The sequence below is a fragment of the Sciurus vulgaris genome, assembly GCF_902686455.1.
Source record: "Sciurus vulgaris genome assembly, chromosome: 12".
Lineage (NCBI taxonomy): Eukaryota > Metazoa > Chordata > Mammalia > Rodentia > Sciuridae > Sciurus > Sciurus vulgaris.
In genome coordinates this window covers 79,537,650-79,556,234 of record NC_136473.1, presented here as the reverse complement: position 1 = coordinate 79,556,234, position 18,585 = coordinate 79,537,650, and the positions used below count along the sequence as shown (strand labels likewise).

The 18,585-nt window shown below is 50.8% G+C and overlaps 1 protein-coding gene across 10 annotated transcripts in view; it reads right to left on the bottom strand.

The window, feature by feature from the left end:
- Positions 1 to 667: 667 nt before the first annotated feature.
- Positions 668 to 18,585, bottom strand: part of PLEKHA6 (pleckstrin homology domain containing A6) — a 126,300-nt gene continuing 108,382 nt past the window's right edge. For 7 of the 10 annotated variants that reach the window (XM_079107388.1, XM_079107384.1, XM_079107385.1 and 4 more), the window contains exons 19-27: positions 17,559 to 17,708; positions 16,004 to 16,133; positions 15,712 to 15,818; positions 12,202 to 12,378; positions 11,090 to 11,257; positions 10,889 to 11,022; positions 10,253 to 10,398; positions 5,307 to 5,427; positions 668 to 4,386 (exon numbers count right to left, since the gene is read on the bottom strand). In XM_079107388.1, coding sequence (XP_078963514.1) covers positions 5,315 to 5,427; positions 10,253 to 10,398; positions 10,889 to 11,022; positions 11,090 to 11,257; positions 12,202 to 12,378; positions 15,712 to 15,818; positions 16,004 to 16,133; positions 17,559 to 17,708 — 1,125 coding nt within the window. In that variant the 3' untranslated portion in view covers positions 668 to 4,386; positions 5,307 to 5,314. The remainder of the gene's footprint in view (positions 4,387 to 5,306; positions 5,428 to 10,252; positions 10,399 to 10,888; positions 11,023 to 11,089; positions 11,258 to 12,201; positions 12,379 to 15,711; positions 15,819 to 16,003; positions 16,134 to 17,558; positions 17,709 to 18,585) is intronic. The other 3 variants (XM_079107380.1, XM_079107387.1, XM_079107386.1) reach the window with 3 other exon arrangements.

Below are 18,585 nucleotides of genomic sequence, written 5' to 3'. Positions count from 1 at the left end.
AGGAATCATCAGGGTTTACAGCTCCCCTGGGGTTGCTGAAAACTCCAAAATATGAACGCCCACTCTGTTTAGGGGTGAGAGTAGGTGTGCGGAATTCAGCACCAGCCACTGAAACCAAACCAACCAAAATTGGGAAACAAAAGAAGTTCGCCTTTGCATCTCTATATTCTGACATCCTGCTGAGGCCTACCACTACCTGGGGCTCCCTTTTCCTCTCCACTGTCCACCCCATAGAATTTACTAGGCTTCTAGAAAGCTTCTAGCAATAGCAGCTACATAAGTCACCGCGTAGTAACTGCGGAAGGCGAGCAATTCGTTTTCTTCTCCACCGTCCTATCTCCTCTCGGAGGCAAATCAAAGAAGGTACCTGAGCCTGAAGTATCAGCACAAGCCCCAATCTAGGGTCACCTGGATTGAAATGACGGCCCTGATGTCGGTACATACCATTCCCCAGCTTGAGGGGAGATGGCGCTCTTGCAGAACGCTGGGATTCTGCCTGTGAGGTAGGTTGGAGTGTAGACGAAGCCTGGGGAGGGTGGACAGGCTTCCAGCCCATCCCCCCCCCCCCCCAGCTCTGCTCGCTTTTCCTGCCAAGCTCCTGGACTGCCATGGATACTGAAGGCCACTAGGGGTCGACAAGGTATGGAGTGGACACGCACACCGTGTGTACAAACCATTCATTTTATTTCCTGTTGTTTATACAAACTTGCAAGATACAAATGCAAAACTCACAGGTATTCTTCAGTGCCTAAATCTATTAAGAATGCTGCCGAAAAGAGGGAACAAGCTCTCACCTATTTCGGTCCGGGTGAAATAGACAGATGCTATTTCAGCTAGCCAGATGCTAAGGGGATGCTACAGCTGTTTGGTCCCAACAGAGATGCCCTCTGTTTATCTAAACCTTACTTCTTCATCTAAGGTCACTTTAATACTAAAGAAAGACACTGAGATCATAAATTTCCTTGCATGGTTTATTGTCTAATACTAGCAAATCAAATTGGCCCCAATATGTGCATAAATAGATATATGTGTATTATATATATATATTATATTTTTCCTTAGTTTTAAGAGCTGCCAGGTGGAGGGTGCCTAAGGGGAAAGGAAGAATTTCCATCTTGCTGTAGTTAGCCCTGCCCCAAGAACATGCCTCTTGCAAAGGCAGAAGAGCTCGTGCACAGCTTTGCGACCTCAGAAAAATCTTTAAAGTGACAGCAATATTCGAGTGCAGTCTCTTGGTTATTGATCAGGGAGGTAATGTGCTAATTGGGAAGGCCCTAGATGAGTAACCAGAGCTCTCCCCAGGACAGTCGCTTAGCCCTGGGACTTCATCTGGGCCCCGCTCGTTTGTAGCAAGATGCTCCTGGCTGGACAGAGTGTCAGCAAATGCCAAAGTTGGAGGTCGGGCCCAAAATACTGGCCAAGAGCTCTGTGCAAAATTCCCAAAACCCTCGATTTTAGATCTGGACAAAAACTCCCATCCTGCCCAAATCTTTGCAGGGTAAAAACCTCCTTTCTCATTTCAACAGTCAGTAAGCAATTTGGAAGGCTGAGCTGGTGGAGTTCAAAATCCCAGCAGCAGCCTGCTGAAGCCCGGGGGGTTTCTCAGGTAAGGCTAAGATGTTACACTGTCGGCTGGACCCTCCCCAGCAAGGAAGGGGATTTCACAGCCTGGATGCCAGACTGAAGTATTGCCCCTAAGAACCGCCTCCAGAGAAAAAGATCACAGAGGGAGACAGATGCTGCAGACGTGACCCAGAGCAGAGAGGGACCAAAGCAAAGTGTAAAAGTTCAAGGAACTTGAATGTGTCTGCAATCAAGAGCCAGGAATGGCACAGAGCCACTTCCTAGGGGATCTGCACCTATCATGGTCCAGCACTGACCTCCTTGGTGCCGTTTAGCACAGGCTGCCACTAGACTGTTTGCCTTTTCAGCAGTGCGACATGGGAAGCGGGGTGGTGCAGGAGCCCAGCTGAGGAGTATGCGCGCCTGCGTGGGAGTCCTTTTGTACATACAACTGTAAACATTTCCTTCAAGAGGATCCACACGCCTGACGACCCTCAGGGCACCATGGAGAGCCGACAGTGTAACCTTAGACCAGGACATCAAGGGAATGCCCAGGTCTGGCAAGATGCTCTCCAGGGAGCTGTGGGGACCCGCCCTTTGCTGACTGGGGGAATGGGAAAGGGAGCCATCGGGGAAGAGGGAAGGGCATTCAACTGGGGCCTCGGGCAGTCTCCTCAGTCCCCTCGCATCACTGGCGAACCCATTCAGACATTGCACATTTTGAAAATAGATTTGCTTTTTAAATAAAAGCATAAAATAGATCTGTCTTAAAATAAGTCTTTTCTCTCCCCTTCTTTGGATCAAAAAGGCAAGGGGGCCAGCCTTGACATGCTAAGGAACGGTGTGGAGAGAAAATGGGCCTAGGCAGGAGCCAAGGAAGGGACTGACATCCAAACATACATATATTACAGATACCTCTCACATGTGTCATCTCCAAACATATATTAAGGCATGTAAAGCAACATAAAGAGCCAGCTTTATGAAACAATGGGAGAAGAGGTGGCAGAGGTGCGACATTATCTCTTGGTATCTTACATGTATTTCTAAAAATACCTTTAAAAAAAATAAAGGAGACACAAGGAGAGGGGAAGGCATGGAAGGTCTGAAAAATCTGTTTCTTGTAGAAGGGGAAGAATGTGGGCAAAGAGGGTGACCTGGAAGCTAATCCCACCTGCCAGTCTGTAGGAGAGAAAGGACAGATCTGGGGTGCTTGGACTGCCAACATGGGAACGTAACCAAGGGGCATAGTCAAAAAGCCTGCTAGAAGTAAAGCTAGGCAAGATCTCCCAGTCTGTCGACTCTCAGAAGCCCGAGAATATCCGAAGCACCTAGAACAGTGCCTGGTACATAAAAGGTGCTCGATCAATATTTGTTGAATGAATTGTCATCTTTACTTGCATATGAACCAGTAACTGTCCCAGCCATGAAGGAGTGGAGAGTTGGTGGGAGATGAAGTCGTTGTTCTTGGGGCTGCCGCAGGTCAGGCTGAAGTCTCTGGGCAGCAGCTCTGGTAGAGAAGGCCTCAGGGCAGGTGTCTTCCTCTTGCCCTTCTCCCTCCTCCCTGGCTACATTCATCTCAAGGTGGGTGGAGCAGAAGAATGCTTTGCTTCTGCCTCTCCCCAGCCGCCTCTCTGGTATGTGGACTGTAAGAGTCCAGCCTCCGCTGACCCTCCTCTGGGACACCTGGGATGAGAAGCAGGGTCCCTCATTCCCTCTTCCCTGGGGAAAACACTCAGCTGGGCCATAGTACTTTCTAGGGGGGAATGGGACAAGAAACTAGGTAAGGCCCCAAGGCTGACCACACCCTACACAGGACAGGTTCTTCCCTCTGCCCAATTCCAGGAGGGAAAGGCAGACAGCAGGCCCTGACCCAGAAAGAACCATCTCACAGGCTGCCACTCTCTGACTCCCCTCCGCTGCACGCCTGGTCCCTGTACCAAGCACCCCAGCTGGAGCCACCACATGTGTTCTGCTGGTGGGTCCTCCTGGGGTCCTGATGCTCCTGAGGATGAGGTGGAGGTACAGACGTGACCGTCTAGCCCTGCACTTGGCACCGAGCGAAGCCTTCCCTGTGAAGCTGATCCTGACTTACCTTCCCATTTCCCTCCGTCCCCGTTACCTGTGAACACATCCTCCTCCCCTCCCCCCTCTGAGGATCTCTCCCTTCCTCTCTGCCCTCCTTCCCGACCTGCTCTCAGACACGCGCAGACCTGCTGTTCTCTCTCTCAGCCAGCACCGTCCCCTCTGGGAGCCCAGGCGCCTTTCCCCATCTCTCATCCTCTTGTCTTTGGCTCAAGCAGGGTGACTGGTCTCCACCAAACCCCAAGACGTCCCATCAGTGGAGATGTGTCAAAGCCTGTGCACAGCTGAGGCCGGTGGGGAGGGGGATGATGACAGTGCCGTCCTCAGTGCTGAGCGGGGGTCCAAGAGGCAGAGGACCCACCTCCTCTTCGCCTCTGGTCTTCACCTCAGGTGGCCAAGGGTGCACTCTCCATCAGGGGATATTCCAGCGGGGCCATCGTGACGTCAGCCAGAGCCAGGCTGGGGCTCCCTGCAACTCCGGCGTTGGAGAAGACGGCTTCCACCCCACTGTCCGGGCCCTGCATGACCACGGCTCCAGCGGCAAGGGCGTCGGGGCGAGGCGCCGTGGGTACAAGACCAAGGTATCCTTGAGGCAGCAGCCCTGACCCCGCTCTGGCTCCCAGTGGCATTCCCCTGGGGGGCCTGGGGCCAGCATGGGGGGCCAGGGCCTCAATGGGCAGAGGACGCTTCAGAACGTGGCTCTGTGGAGCTTCACAGCATTGGCCTCAGCCAGGGCTTGCACTAGAGGAGAGAGAAGTGGGGTGAGGAGAGGAGCGCAGTGTGGCGGTGCCGCCAGCCAGCCTTCTGGGGGAAAGCAGCCTCATCCTAACGCCTGCTGGAGCCTGGCCTGCCCGACCCTCAGAGAGGGGAGCTCTGGAGAGAAGGTCTCTCTCCCACTCGCAGCGCAGGGGCAGGGAAGGGCGTCAGCCCTGGGCTCCGGCTACCAATGGCTTTCTCATTCACAGTAAGACTGGGGCATGGAGACACAGCTTCTGGGGGCTTCTGAGGGTTCTGTGGCAGCACTGCCATGGATCTGGACAGGTGGAAAGCTGGCTGGCTGGCAGGAGGCATGGGGGGACATGGGGTGGGGGCACAGGGTGAAGGAATAGGGGAGAGGGGTAGGGTGTGGCAGATACAGGTAGGGCATGGGGGGAGTAGAGGTGAGGGGATGGGGTGGGGTCTAAGGGGGAGGAGTAGAGGTGAAGCGATGGGGTGGGGTCTAAGGGGGAGGAGTAGAGGTGAGGGGATGGGGTAGGGGTATATGGGTGTGGAAACAGGGGTGGGGTAATGGATCTGGAGAAATAGTGGTGGGGGCACAGGGCTTGGGGAAACAAGTGGGAGGTACAGGGCCAGGGGCCAGGGAAGTGCCTTCCCAAGAGCAGCTGGGCGAGGTCTCAGCGCCATCCCTGTCTGCTTCTGGGGAAGCGAAGCCCACAGCGGCATCACCACCTCCAAGAAGCAGCCTCGCCAGCAGCCTGCAGCCAGCACGGCCCGGGATGCTGGTGGCTCAAGCAGACAGAGGGAGGGGCGGGTGCGCATGGGCTCTGGGGCGGGAGAAGCCATGCAGGTGGGAATGGGAGGCAGAGATGGCACATGGGGGTGAGGGAAGGGGGACCTGCCCATTCCCTGGGGTGGATGAAGTACAGTAGAAAAGTGCTTACGTCAGAGCTCAGACCCGCATGGTATGGCTGCTGTCGGCGCGTGGGCATTCAGACGACAGTGGGTTGGCTGGTGGAGTCGGGGAGGCAGGGGAGGTGGGAGGGCTTGGGGTGGCACATTGCACTGGAAACAGAAATGAACAGGGGAGTGAATAGGGGCGGAGGGGTGGGAGAGAGGCTGGGGACCCAGAGCAAGCGAGGCCCTTCCTCGGGCAGGGAGCGAGGCGGGTGGCAAGCAGATAGAGAAGAGCCAAGCTTGGGAGCTTGCTCAAGCTGAGGCAAAGCTGTCCTTGTTCCCAGGGTGCCATGGAGCAGAGCGAGGCCCCAGAGGAGACCAGGCTGAATCCAGGCTCCGTGAAGAACCAGTGTGACTGTGGGTGAGGCTGGGCCCTCTCTGGGCCAAAGGCTCCCTTCCCATCCACACAGTGGGAGACTCACATACCTCTCCACTATTGGGCAGAGAGAAAGAGGACGTGGCACTTTATAGGGGGTGGCATCATGAAAGACAATGATTAATAGTGCAGTAAAATCACACTAATCCAAATCATCAGAAAGATACAGAAGTGAAGGGACCACCATGTCAATCAATTCCATGAACCTGGCATTTTCTGATAGGCTGAAAGCCAGTTCCGCTTAGCTGTGGTAGAAGGCTCGGAAATGCACTCCCCGCAATCACCTGAGACCATCACTTCATTGATAGGTGAAGGCAAACTGCAGTTCACCTTGAACAAGTCACAAACTTGGAAATGGTGACATTTGGATTAATGAGATTCTACTCTATTATCATTATCATTCCATGTTGAGAATAGCAAAGTGGAAGGACAATGAGGAGAGTCATATCCTGGGGACAAGCTCTATGCAGTCACCAGACCCTCGCACATCCTCAGTGTAGCTGTGAGGCAGGAGGATGGCAGAGAACATGTCCCAGCTTGGGCTCAGAGAAGAACCAGACCTCAGCCGGGGTCACACTGCATTTCTGCCAAGAGGGATACAATGCTGAACTTCCTGGTCCCTTGCTCCCCACCCCATCCTAGACCTCATCAGCTTCCTGACTTCTATGCAAAAGAAGGAGCCATTGTAGCTCTTGCCTTTGCATATCTGCACATGGCCACGTGTGTACATGACCCACGCAGCTCTCACACGGAGGTTGTTGTGCCTACACGCAATCCATAGCTCAGGCCTGGGATCTGGCAACACCATTCGGTTACACTCCTGGCACACAACTCAGGTATGGGAGTGTTTGTGCACTTCCAAGCCTGTGTCCTTCCACATGACCCAACATACTTATAACACCAGTATAAGTAACACATGTATAAGTGCATTCACAAATGCTTTCAAACGCCCATTTGTGTGCATATTCACATCACTGACCCCATGGTTAGTTATCTCAACTATGACAGTCAAAAACAAAACAACTAAGCAAGGAATAAGGAATCTCTCTCTCGCTCTCTCTCGCTCTCTCTCTCTCTCTCTCTCTCTCTCTGTGTTACTGGGGATTGAACCCAAGGGTGCTTTACCACTGAGCTATATTCCCAGCCCTTTTTGGTTTTTCTTTTGAGACAGGGTCTTGCTAAGTTGCTGAGAGTTTCACTAAATTGCCGAGGCTGGCCTCAAACTTGCAATCCTCCTACCTCAGCCTTCCAAGTCACTGGGATTATAGGGGCGCACCATCACACCCAATATCTACAGGGAACCAAGTAGACATTATGAGGTCTATGCGATGGGGTTCTTATAACTGACTCGTGAGAGAACCTGACAGAGTCCAGCTAGTTTTATTTATATACAATTCCAGTAGGTGTTGTCTGGCTGGAGTTCTGGTTTGCAGATTAGAATCAGAAAATTGGAAAAGCAAGAGGAGTTGAGAGGACCACTGAATCCGCAAGAAGGTCCAACTGAAGAGTGAAACCCTTTTGTAAAAAGTAGACATAGTAACTTTAAAAATATATCAGTTGGGGAAATACTTAGTATGGCTACAAATAGATCTTAGCAGGCCCTTAAGGCATCCCTGTAATAGAGGTGGAGAGAATAAGGATATTTACAGTGATAGGAAATGAACACCAAAAGTTAGTTATGTAAATATAACCTCCTTTAGACAGCAGAGAAATGCTAAATATATACTAGGAATATATCCATCAAAATAGTTAAAATTCCTTTTTTTTTTTTTTTTTCTGTGTGGCCGATGTGTACTAGACAGATATAATAGTACAGTGTGTGTAGGCCTGAGTAACCACATTCACAGCATAGAAAGCCAGTCACATCACACCCAGGAAACCATGCTCACTCTCATCTTGCACAGACACATTCACAAATCTTGCGATATATACAGTACATAACACATACACAAACGGGCTTTATCATTGTCCATACTGCACAAAAAGCCAATCACACATAAATATGTGCATCTGGAAACTGCTACCCCCACCTGTACATGGTACACTTGTGTGCAACCACCACTTGCAAAAAAATGATCCTCCACCCAACACCCAGGGATGTTTTGCAAATGTATTTGCACATATACATACTTCTCTACTGCCCTGAAACCTTCCCTCCACCCACACACTACACATCCTGAATACACACAAATACACATGTCCATAAACATTATCAGACACAGACACTGCGCATGACATGCCACACATACAAACTCAGAAATAACACATCTTCTCATGTAGCATCATTGACTCTGCAAACCGGATGGATCTGCAAACATTACAACACTCATCACCGATGACACTACCCGTGCTACCCACCCACAATCAGGCACTGGATGCTACATCCTGTGCCAGCTGCACACTGTCCTCGCAACCGTAGCCAGCTCTCCATCCCTGCCACAGTGTCGTGGTCATGAACCTATGCTCACACTGCATGTGCCCAGGATCAACCCTTGCTCTGGGGGATCTGGGCCACAGGCCAGGGGTGGTGGGGACAGTGGGCTAGGTCTGAGGTCTGGCCCTACCACAGCCATTTTTTACATAGTTGGGGTTTTGGCAAAAGCAAGTTGACCATCTGCTTTCAGCACACAGACCCTGAAAATGTGAGCCCGTGTGTGTGGAGGGGGAAATCAGATAGGCTGGGTGGGTTTGTTTTCATGGAACCTTGGGCTGGGGAGCTGCAGTAGAGACAGCCGGGGCTGGGACAGGGCAGAGTGAAGTTTTAAACACCACTGTGGGCTCTACCCTCTTGAAACAGGAAGTTGCCTTTTGCCCAGAGCATGTGGAATTTGATCTTTGGTCAAGTTCATTTTGCAGCTAAACTACAGGAAGGTTCAACAGAGGCTCCCTGCTTGCAGCCAAACTGGTTCTGCTGCCTCTTGGCTGCAGGAAGGAGCCCTGAAGCCACTCTTCTTTTCCCCTCAGCTCCAGAGTGCCTGTCTCTGAAGTACCTGGGGGCCTTCCCTGGCCACGTATTCTAAAGTTCCTTTTTTTTTTTTTTTTTTTTGGTACTGAGGATTGAACTCAAGGGCACTTAATCACTGAGCCACATCCCCAACCCTTTGTATTTTTTAAGTTTAATTTAGATACAGGATCTCACTAGGTTGCTTACAGCCTTGCTAAATTGCTGAAGCTGGCTTCAAACCTGTGATCCTCCTGCCTCAGCCTCCCCAAGTTGCTGGGATTACAGGCATGTGCCACCGCACCCAGCTCATCCTAACCTGACAGCAGGTTCTCCTTAAACACCTTCTGTTGTGGTCTGAAAGCCTCAGATTTCTGAAAATAGCCACATTAGCCATATTTAAAATAATTAGAAAATGAATAAATGGTTCCCATCTGGTCATCAGTGATGGCTATTTCAACTACTCCTATGAGCGTCACCAACGCCACTGCCACTATCGTGGCCACGACCACTGGCTGGCATTTACTGAGTGCTAAGTGCCAGGCACTGTGCTAGGAGCCTGGCATACATTGCTTTTGACCCCCATGCTGCCTGAACTGAAGGCAGGTGTTTTGATTTGGATTTTACAGATGAGCAAATGGAGCCTCAGAGCACCAGAACCGGACACCTGCTCAATCACCAACCCGAACCTCCTCCTTCCCACCGTGTCCTGGCCACGGTCCTCACTGCTGGTTTCTTCTCTCTTGCCCAGACTGTTGCAACTGTGGCCTACACACCAGTCCCACTCTCCTATACCAGTCGCCTCAAGCCACAGCTCCCTTTCTGACTGTGGCCTCCAAGGCCCTTGCTTTGTGTGGAAGGGGACAGTCTCCAGTGTACGTGACTTAACTGCTGTCTGTCCTCCACCTTTACCCTCCCATTCCTCTGGAACCAACTTCCTTCTTCAAAGCCTGATCGTAGCCTCATCTGTCCCGGAACACTGTCTGCGGCTGAGCAGAAGCTAATCCTGGTGACTTCACCCGTATCTCATCTAGCTGGGACCTTTGTATCGGTGAAGTCACTTCCTCATCCTCATCTTTTCTTAGCAGGAAAGTGGGTTTGGTCAGCAGCCAAGGTGGTGATTATATGACTCTCCACTCCTTGACTGCCTTCTCTTTGTAAAAATTCTTCCTCTTTTATTCTGCCTATTTGCATTTAGCAAGAATGACCAGGGAAAGGATATGCTGGAATAGCTGACTCTTTTTTCCCCAACTGGCAAATACTCTTACCTTTCCCATCAAGCTTCACTATCACCCCTTTCTGCGCCTTTACATGACCCACCTGCCCAGGCAGCATGGCCCTTGTATATTCCTGCTGGCCTCTGACTGCTTCTCCATATAAGTGGCTCACAGGATCATCTTGACTCTGGGAATTCCTGGATGTCAGCAACCCTGGCCCCTTTACACTCCCCTGGGCTCAGCATAGTACCTGGTACTCAATAAATGCTCACCTTGACCTTGAGGAACATCACCTTAGCCTCCTCTCTCTCTGTCCCTGCCCCCCTTGCAGCTCAGCACTTCCTCCCCTACACCTGGTCAGCTGGTCTCCCTGGCGGAGCGAGGCCCAGCCCCTCTCACCAGACAGCATGCGGCCCCTGCGGGAGGCCTCGGTCGCCAGGGCGCAGGAGATTTCAATCCGCTTCTCCTGCTCCTGCAGCTGGCTCTCTGAGTCCTGGGGCACGTCCACAGAGTCCCCCTCGCCGATGGGCACCACGTTCTGCATACTGAAGAGGCACAGACACACAGACATGGAGGGAGGGACAGCATGGTCCAATTGGCTTGGGGTGGCCTGTAGGCTGAGGTTGGCGGGGAGGGTCAGGGGCCTGCGAGGATGCAGCCTCTGGTGCCCTGCAAGGCTGTCCCTAGGAGTGAGTGGGACCCTGGCAAAACAGTTGGAACCCCTACCCTCAATGTTTTCAAATGAACTCAGAGGTTCAAGTGAACCCTCAGGGCAGCCTTGAAGGGGAAGAGGTCAGCAGAGGACAACCCTTCAGTTTTCTCTTTTTGGTCTGTGTGTGAGCCCAGCAGGTCTTTCTCGGGCCCAGTGGCAGCATCCTTGTCCTGCCAGGTTCCTGAGCCCAGCCTGCTGCCTCGAGCCGCTGCTTCCATTTTGCTCTACCCTGGGAGGCTCAGTGCCCCCATGACATCTAGTGCCCCAGGTGTTCTAGGTGCCAGGGAGGGCAGAGGAAGCCAAGGTGCACCCAGACCGGTTACCTGGATTTGGCAATGAGCGTCTTGATCCTTTCCACCTTCTTCTGCTTCTCCTTCAACTCCTCAGGGCTCAGGGGAGTGTCGGGTTCCAGGTCGATGTACCGTTCAGGGATGAGGACTTTGTCTGGGGTGGAGAGCTGTGGAGACGCAGAGGTCACCGCTTTGATCTGCTTCCAGGCTCTCCCCACAGGGGACTCCACTCACCTCCTTATTGATGTCCACATCGTAGTGCTGGGGTTCCAGCTCCATTTTACGAAGCCGGGCAATTTCCTCCCGTGGCGTCTCATAGGCCTGGCCACCAGGCTCCTCTGCCCGCAGGGCTGCCTCCAGGTTGGAGATGTCCACCTCGTGGATGCTGCGGTGACGGCGCACCTAGGGGACAGCACTGTCCTGACCACCACTGCTACCTGTGCCTCCACACCCATGTCCTCGTCGTCCTTGACCAGTGCACATTTGATCTGGCTGCTGCCTCCTGGCTCCCACTGTCCTCCAGGGCACGACCATCTTCCTTCCCTCTGCTTTCCCAAAGCCACCTGCCCGCAAGGCCTCGTCCACGTCTCTTCTCAGTACTAGCCACTGCCCCTCCCTGCTGTCCCCTGTCTTCATATGTGGCACCACATTTTGGGCAGTTGAGTCTGTGTCTCTTGTACTGATTTCTGATTGTTTCACATTATAGAAGTTCAATCCCTCAACTAGAATATAAACTTCGTGAGGGGAGGATTGATGAGTCATAATTTTCTGTATTTCTGAATTTCAATGGAAAGGAAAGTTAAGCAGATGCCTTGGGCTACTCCTAGCTCTGACCTTAATAGCTGAGTCGCTCAGAAATCCCTTAATTTCTCTTGACTTTGTGTCCTTATCTATATAATAGGGATAACAATTCCTAACCCAATGTGTCAAAAGGGTTGGAATGAAATGACATGAAGGGGATCTGTGAACTGCATTGCTCTGGTGACCACTTCAGGATGCCCAGCCTGATGCTAAGCACATAGTGGGGACTCTTAAGAAGGTGCACAAGTGACAGTTATTTCTACATGGGGGATTTTGTACTGTTCTTCACCAGTTGAACTTTGCATAATTGATTTCAACAAAAAGAAATAAGTCATTTCCTTTTCATGCATTATTTTTCTTTAACTGTAAAGAAGAAATATTTTGCCCTGTGGGGAGAGGCCTCCCCTACTTATCCCAGGAGGCTGGCTTGGGTTCCCCCAGCTTCCCTTCTCCCCAGCCTTCCTGGCATGAGTTAGTCATGGCCCAAGAACTGGCAGGGTGGGCAGATGCCAGGCTTGGGCCTGTGGGAGCAGGGAGCACAGTACCACTTTGTAGGCAGGTCTGGTGCTGGGTTCCGGGGCTGGGCTGGCTGGGAGCTGCAGGCTTCTCCGCTTCTCCTTCATGGAGCCACTCTGGTGCCTCCTCATGCGGTCAATCTGCTCCTCCACGCTCATCTTGACCTTGCCTTCACCAGGGAACACAGCACTCTTGGGGCGATCCTGCTGCAGTAGGGAGACAAGGCTCTGACGGGTGCTTCACCTCCTGTCCAGGTTCTCATTAACTCTAGGCCCTTAAAATTTCCCTTCTCTGGGAAGCCTGCCTGCAGTGGGTTGGACAGCAGTCCCCAAAAGATAGGTCAAGACCTACCCCCCGATACCCATGAATGTAACTTCACTTGGAAATATGAGATCACTGTGCATTAGAGCAGCCTCATATCCAATAACAGGTGTCCTTGCAAGAGACAGGAAGGAAGATGACACAGAGGAGAAGATGATGGGAAGACGGAGGCAGAGATCAGAGTGACCTGCCCACGTGAGACGAAATGCAAGCAAGCACTGCCAGCAACACCCACAAGCTGGAAGAGAGGCCCAGAGCAGATTCTCCCTTGGAGCCTCCAGAAGGAACCGGTCCTGTCAACACAGAGATTTTGGACTTCTGGCCTCCACATATGTGAAAGAATAAATTTCTACTGTTTTAAGTCACCCAGTATGTGGTGCAGGAGCCCAAGAAAACCAGCCCAGAATGTAGGTGCTGGGAAATGGATGCCATGATAAAAACAAAACAAAGGCAAAAAATCCTAAAAATGTGGAAGAAACTTAGAAATTGGGTAATGGGTTGAGGCTGGATAAATTTTGAGGTGAATGAGAGAAAAAGCCTAGATTTCCTTAAAGAGATGACTGATAGAAATTGGGACTTTAATGAAGATTCTGATAAGGGTGTAGAAAAAATAAAAAGAAATCATCGGTGGTCTTAGAGAATACAAGGTTCATCATGAACAGAATGTTGGTAGGAAATGAATGATGAAGGTGCTTCCGGAGAAGTCTCAGAAGGAAATGAAGAACAAATAACTGGAAAGTAGAGGAAGGGACATCTTTGTTATAAGGTGGCAGAAGTTCAGCTGACTTGGGTCCTGTTGTAGAGTGGAGAGCAGAACTTAGAGAGAGTCACTGCATATTTAGCTGAGGAGATTTCCCAGCAAGGTGGTGAGGATGTGACCTGATTCTCTTTGTACCTATGATAAAATGGAAGAGGAAAAAGATTCATCGAAGAAGGAAAGGTTAGGCCAAAATAAGCCTACCCTTTATTATTTGGGAGGGTCTCACTTAAATTAGGAAAACTCCCTGTTGGGAAAAGCATACACTAATGAAAGGGAGTCAAGGATGTGGTTGGACAACACTTAGCAGAAGAGATCAGGTGTGAGACTCATGAATCCAATCCACCATCTCAGAAGAAGCCAGAATCAGAGATGGGATTATCCAGAAAGGAGCTCCAGAGTCCTCTAGTGGCATGAAATACCCAGGAACCTACATGTGCTTTTGAGAATGTGATATGAGCAAACACACCTGTTAGTTTGTGAAAAAGAAAAAGAGATAAGATGGTGGGGGTGGGGGGAGCTGTCAGGTCTCCGGGAATCTACAGGTAGGAATAACTAGGCTGATAGAGCTCCTTGGGTACAGCCGTGTGCTGCCCTTTAAGAAGATGGAAGAACGTGCCTAGTCAGCACAGGCCAGTGATCCCAGCAATTTGGGAGGCTGAGGCGGGAGGATGGCAAAGTTGGAGCCAGACTAGACAACTTTATGAAATGCTATCTCAAAATAAAAATAAATAGGGCTGGGGATGCAGCTCAGTGGTAGAGCATCCCAGGTTTAATCCACAATAAAACACACACACACACACACACACACACACACACACACAGAAAAAATGACTCTGAAAGCAAATCCATGGGCACAGAGGCAGAGGCCAGAGAGGCAGGCCTAGCAGCAAGGGTGGACAGAACCCTCACCAATAGGGAGGGGAGGATGGTGAGCCACAGATTGTTCTCAGGCCTTAAAACCTAGTGAGGGCAGCCTTCAATGACAGCGGGCTAGGCTAGCATGCACAGGCCCTGAGTATGATCCCTAGCACTGACAAATACATACATACATACATACATACATACTGGAATTTTCTTTGTTGGATTTCAAACTTGTTTGGGACTAGTAATCCCTTTTTTCCTTCTAATTTCTCCTTCTGGGGACAGGAATGTCTACCTTATACCTGCCCCACTATTGTATTTTGAAAGTTGATTAGCTTATTTTCTAGTTTCACAGGAAGAAAGGAATTTTGCCTCCAAATCAATCATACTATAGAGTTTCACACACACTTGATAGATGACTTAGATGATGAAGTTGGGACTTTCGAGCTAATGCTTTTTAAATGAGATTCTACACTTAAAGTTGATGCCATGAGCTGAGAATTTGGGGGATATAGGGATGGAATGCATGGATTTTGCAAGAGGAATGGGCATAAAATTTGGAAGTATAGTTGTTGACTAGTAGCCTCCCTAAGCCTTAACCCTCAATACCTGACTACAACCTTATTTATTTTTATTTTTGTTTTTGTTTTATACTGGGGATTGAACCCAGGGGTGCTTAGGTGCTTAACCACTGATCCACATCCCCAGTATTTTTTTTTTTTTTTTTTTTTTTAGTTGCAGATGGACACAATACCTTTATTTTATTTATTTTTATGTGGTGCTGAGGATGGAACCCAGTGCCTCATATGTGCTAGGCAAGTGCTCTACCACTGAGCTACAATCCCAGTTTCCCCCAGTCCTTTTTTAAATATTTTAATTAGAGACAGTATCTTGCCGAGTTGCTTAGGGTCCCACTAAGTTGCTGAGGCTGGCTTTGAACTCACAATCCTCCTACAAGCTCATTTGGAATAGGTCTCTGCAGATGTAATTAAGAATCTGAAGACGAGATTGTTATGAATTAGGGTGAGCCCTAAATCCAAGGGTAGGGTCCTTGTAAGATATAGAAAGGGACATACAGAGGAGAGAGTGATATGAAGATGGAGAAAGAGGTTGGACTGATGTGTCTACGAGAGAAGGAAAGTGAAGGATTGCCAGGAAGCACCACAAACTAGGGAAAGATGCTTTCCCTCAGCGTCTCCAAGGTGCTGACACCTTGATGTAGCTCTGGCCTTCAGACAGAGAGAAGATGTTGTCTTACGCCACCGTGCGTGTGATTGGCTAATTCCTACCAGCCCCAAGGAATGAACCTGGCCTTGGATCAGCACATTTGACTCTGACCACTGGTTTCTGTTGCTTTTCCTCTATTTTATTTCACCAGTGGCATGCTATGATAATTTCATTACTCTTTTATATTCATATTATGTTTACCTTTCTTGTCTCTTGACATGTCTTTCTAAAGGGGAACTTGTTCTACCTTTCTCCACGCGTCCTAGATTTTCTGAACAGTAATGGCAGACGTGTGGACACTCACAGGCCCTGGGCTCCTAGCACAGCACAGGCCCACACAAGCTCTTGGAGCCACAGGTCATGGACTCACCCTGGAGGACAGTCCATTAGTGAGTCCATTGGTAGTTCTCCTCACCACTGCCGATGGGGCCACCTCTTCATCTGCGGGTGACTTTGTCCGAGGGGGCACGATGCCAACTGCAGGGAGACAGAGCAGCCAGGGGGCCTTATGGAGAGCACTTCTCGGGGGGAGGCTCTGTCTCACTTGCAACCCAGGTTAAAGGCCCAGGTCAGGTAAGCACTCTCTTCAGGTCTAAATGAGCCTCTAGGACTCCTCTCTCATCCTTAGCCTTCATTCCAGAGGAAGACGTGCCAGAAAGTACCTTTGTTGAGAGCTGCCTGCTTCTCTGCCTCCACCTCTTGTCTGGTGGGCACAAGGCTGATATCTCTGGGGGTGTCCAGGGGTGACGTTTGGTGAGGGTCTTTCTTGTTTTGCTCATAGCTTGCCTTGGACTGGGGAGAAAGAATGAGAAAGTGGTTGATAATGGAGTGGCTACTGGGAATTTGGCCCCCAGTGATATTTCTTTATTTTGCAATGGTTGGAGCTCAAACCCTTTAAAGACAGAGGAAATGGAAATTCTATATGTGCCAGCTGAGAAGTGGACAAGATGCACTGGGGCTTCCTCTCCATGCATCTTCAGGTTGGTCACCATGGAGCTGTTTGAGGAATGAGCACTCAGGGCCTCCAGCAGGGCTTACTGAGGTCCATCAGAGAGGCCCCTCAAACCGACCAGTTGTCATGACAAGTTCTGAGAAGCACAGACTTGCTGTGAACCAGGGTCAAGGAATGGCCAGAGAAGGGAGCTGCAAAGCCTAGGGTCTCTGAGGATTCTGTCAAGATCCCACTTAACACTGGAGCAAAGAGAACTAGGTGGACCTTGGTACCAGGATTCTAGGGGAATAAAAAGAGCTCAAAGAATAATGAGGCAGGAAGGGACCTTAGATATCATCTGAGCCACCTCCTCCCATAGTACAGTGAAGTATCCAAGTTTCAGTGAGTAGAATCTGGAAACTAGATTCCAGAGGTCAGAGACCTCAGCTCTAGCCCAACTGGAGAGCATGAGTAAGTTTTCTTTGCCTGTCAAATGCAGGTAACATTACCTGCTTTGTCCATCTCCCTGTGAACCCTCATGGGTTACCCAAATGACACGGAGCTGAGCTTTGAAGAGAGTATGGGTCTTCCAATTTCAGGCACAAATGTCTTACCACATGACCTCTTCCTTGCAAGCCTAATGCCCATCTCCTAGATCTTGGTTAGGGATTCAGGCGAGAGAAGAGGCCCAGTCAGGAGAGAAAAGGGCCTATGTCTTCTATGCTAGGAGCTCATGAGAGCCAAAGAAGACAAGACATGACAGAGGCAGAGAGGAAACACAAAAGGCTGGGTCTAAGCCGGGCTGGGGATATAGCTCAGTTGGTAGAGTGCTTGCCTTGCAAGCAAAAGGCCCTGGGTTCAAATCCTCAGCACCACAAAAAAAAAAAAAAAAAAAAAAAAAAAAAAAGGCTGGGTCTGAGGTGGACAAGGACTGAAATGGCACCAGGGATGGGTGTTGCTCAATTTCCTTTGGCTGGCCATGTTGGTAGGGAGAGGGGCATGAAGACATCAACACTGACAACCTTTGCTGCCTGTGAGCCTGCGGCCAGAGAGGGGCAGCAATTCATTTCCCATCAACCATAGAGATCAAAAAAGGGAAAGGTGGCCTGTAACTGTCTTAATGTCCTTTCTTTACCCCAGAGCCCAACTGGGCAGGGCCCAGTGGAAATTAAGCTTTGGGAAAATGAGTGGGGAAAACAACTCTGGGGCCCTGCCCTGCCCCTTGCCTGGCCCTTTGCCCTGTTCTCCCCTGTCCCCACCCTCCAGAACCCAAGGGTGCTGGGTACCTGACCCCTGGCTGTCTCGCCACTGCGGTGCCAGGAAGGGGAGCTGGGGTATGGCCAGAGGCGGCTCTCGCTAGGGAGTGGAGGGACGGTGGGAGGAGACTCCAGGGGGACGTAGGCTTTGGGAAGGGGAGGCCGAGGCGGGCCAGGTTCCTGTGTCAGAGAAGCCAGAGCATTAGGAGGAACAAGAGCAGCCACTGTGAGAGCAGGAGAAAAGAGCATTAGCAGAGCCAGACGTCACCATACAGGAAGCACAGACTGGGCCCCGGACACGGGCATCCCACCCCTGGCCTAGAGAGAGCGCCAACTCACAGCTAAAGCTCCGCCTGGCCTTTGAAGCCCTCGACTGAGCCCCCACCTGCCCACCACTCCCGACTTCCTCTTTTTCTCCAAAGTGCTCTCCTCACTCCCATTCCTTTGCTTCTGCCATCCTTCCTGCCTGTGACACCTCTTCCTTGTTCCAAATGCTCACTGGCCCAGTTGAAGTTCCACCTGCCTTTGGTTCCCTCCCCTCCTTTGGAGTATCAGAGCATTTACAGTCTGAACCATAGGGCTCAATACCCAGACCACACCACCATGTTTGGTAAGCTATGAGTGTCGGTCCCCATTGGCTGCTGGGCTCCTTGAGTGAAATGAAGGAACTTGGGCCATGCACGAGTATCTTTCCAAGAGGGCCTTATCCCACCCCTGGCTGTCCAGAGCTCTCAGGAGCTCTTGCTGATTGACTAGGAAACTGCCTCCCACACTGACCCTCCACCCTCTCACCCCCAGAACACTCCTGGATTTGCCTTCCAGTCAAGTGCAGGGGATCACTGCTCACTACCCTGGTATTCGGGAAGCTGAAAGGAAACGAGAACAGAGGCAGAGGAAGTCCAGAGGAAGGTCCCACAACCAGGTGTGAGAATGACTCCCTTAGAGAAGGGCCAAAGCACTAGGACTAGCGCCTCTGAGGAAGAGGGGCACAGACTTTGCGCAGTTCTAGGTAAATGAGGATCTACCTGCTCTTCCCACCCCTGCCGACCTGTACTCC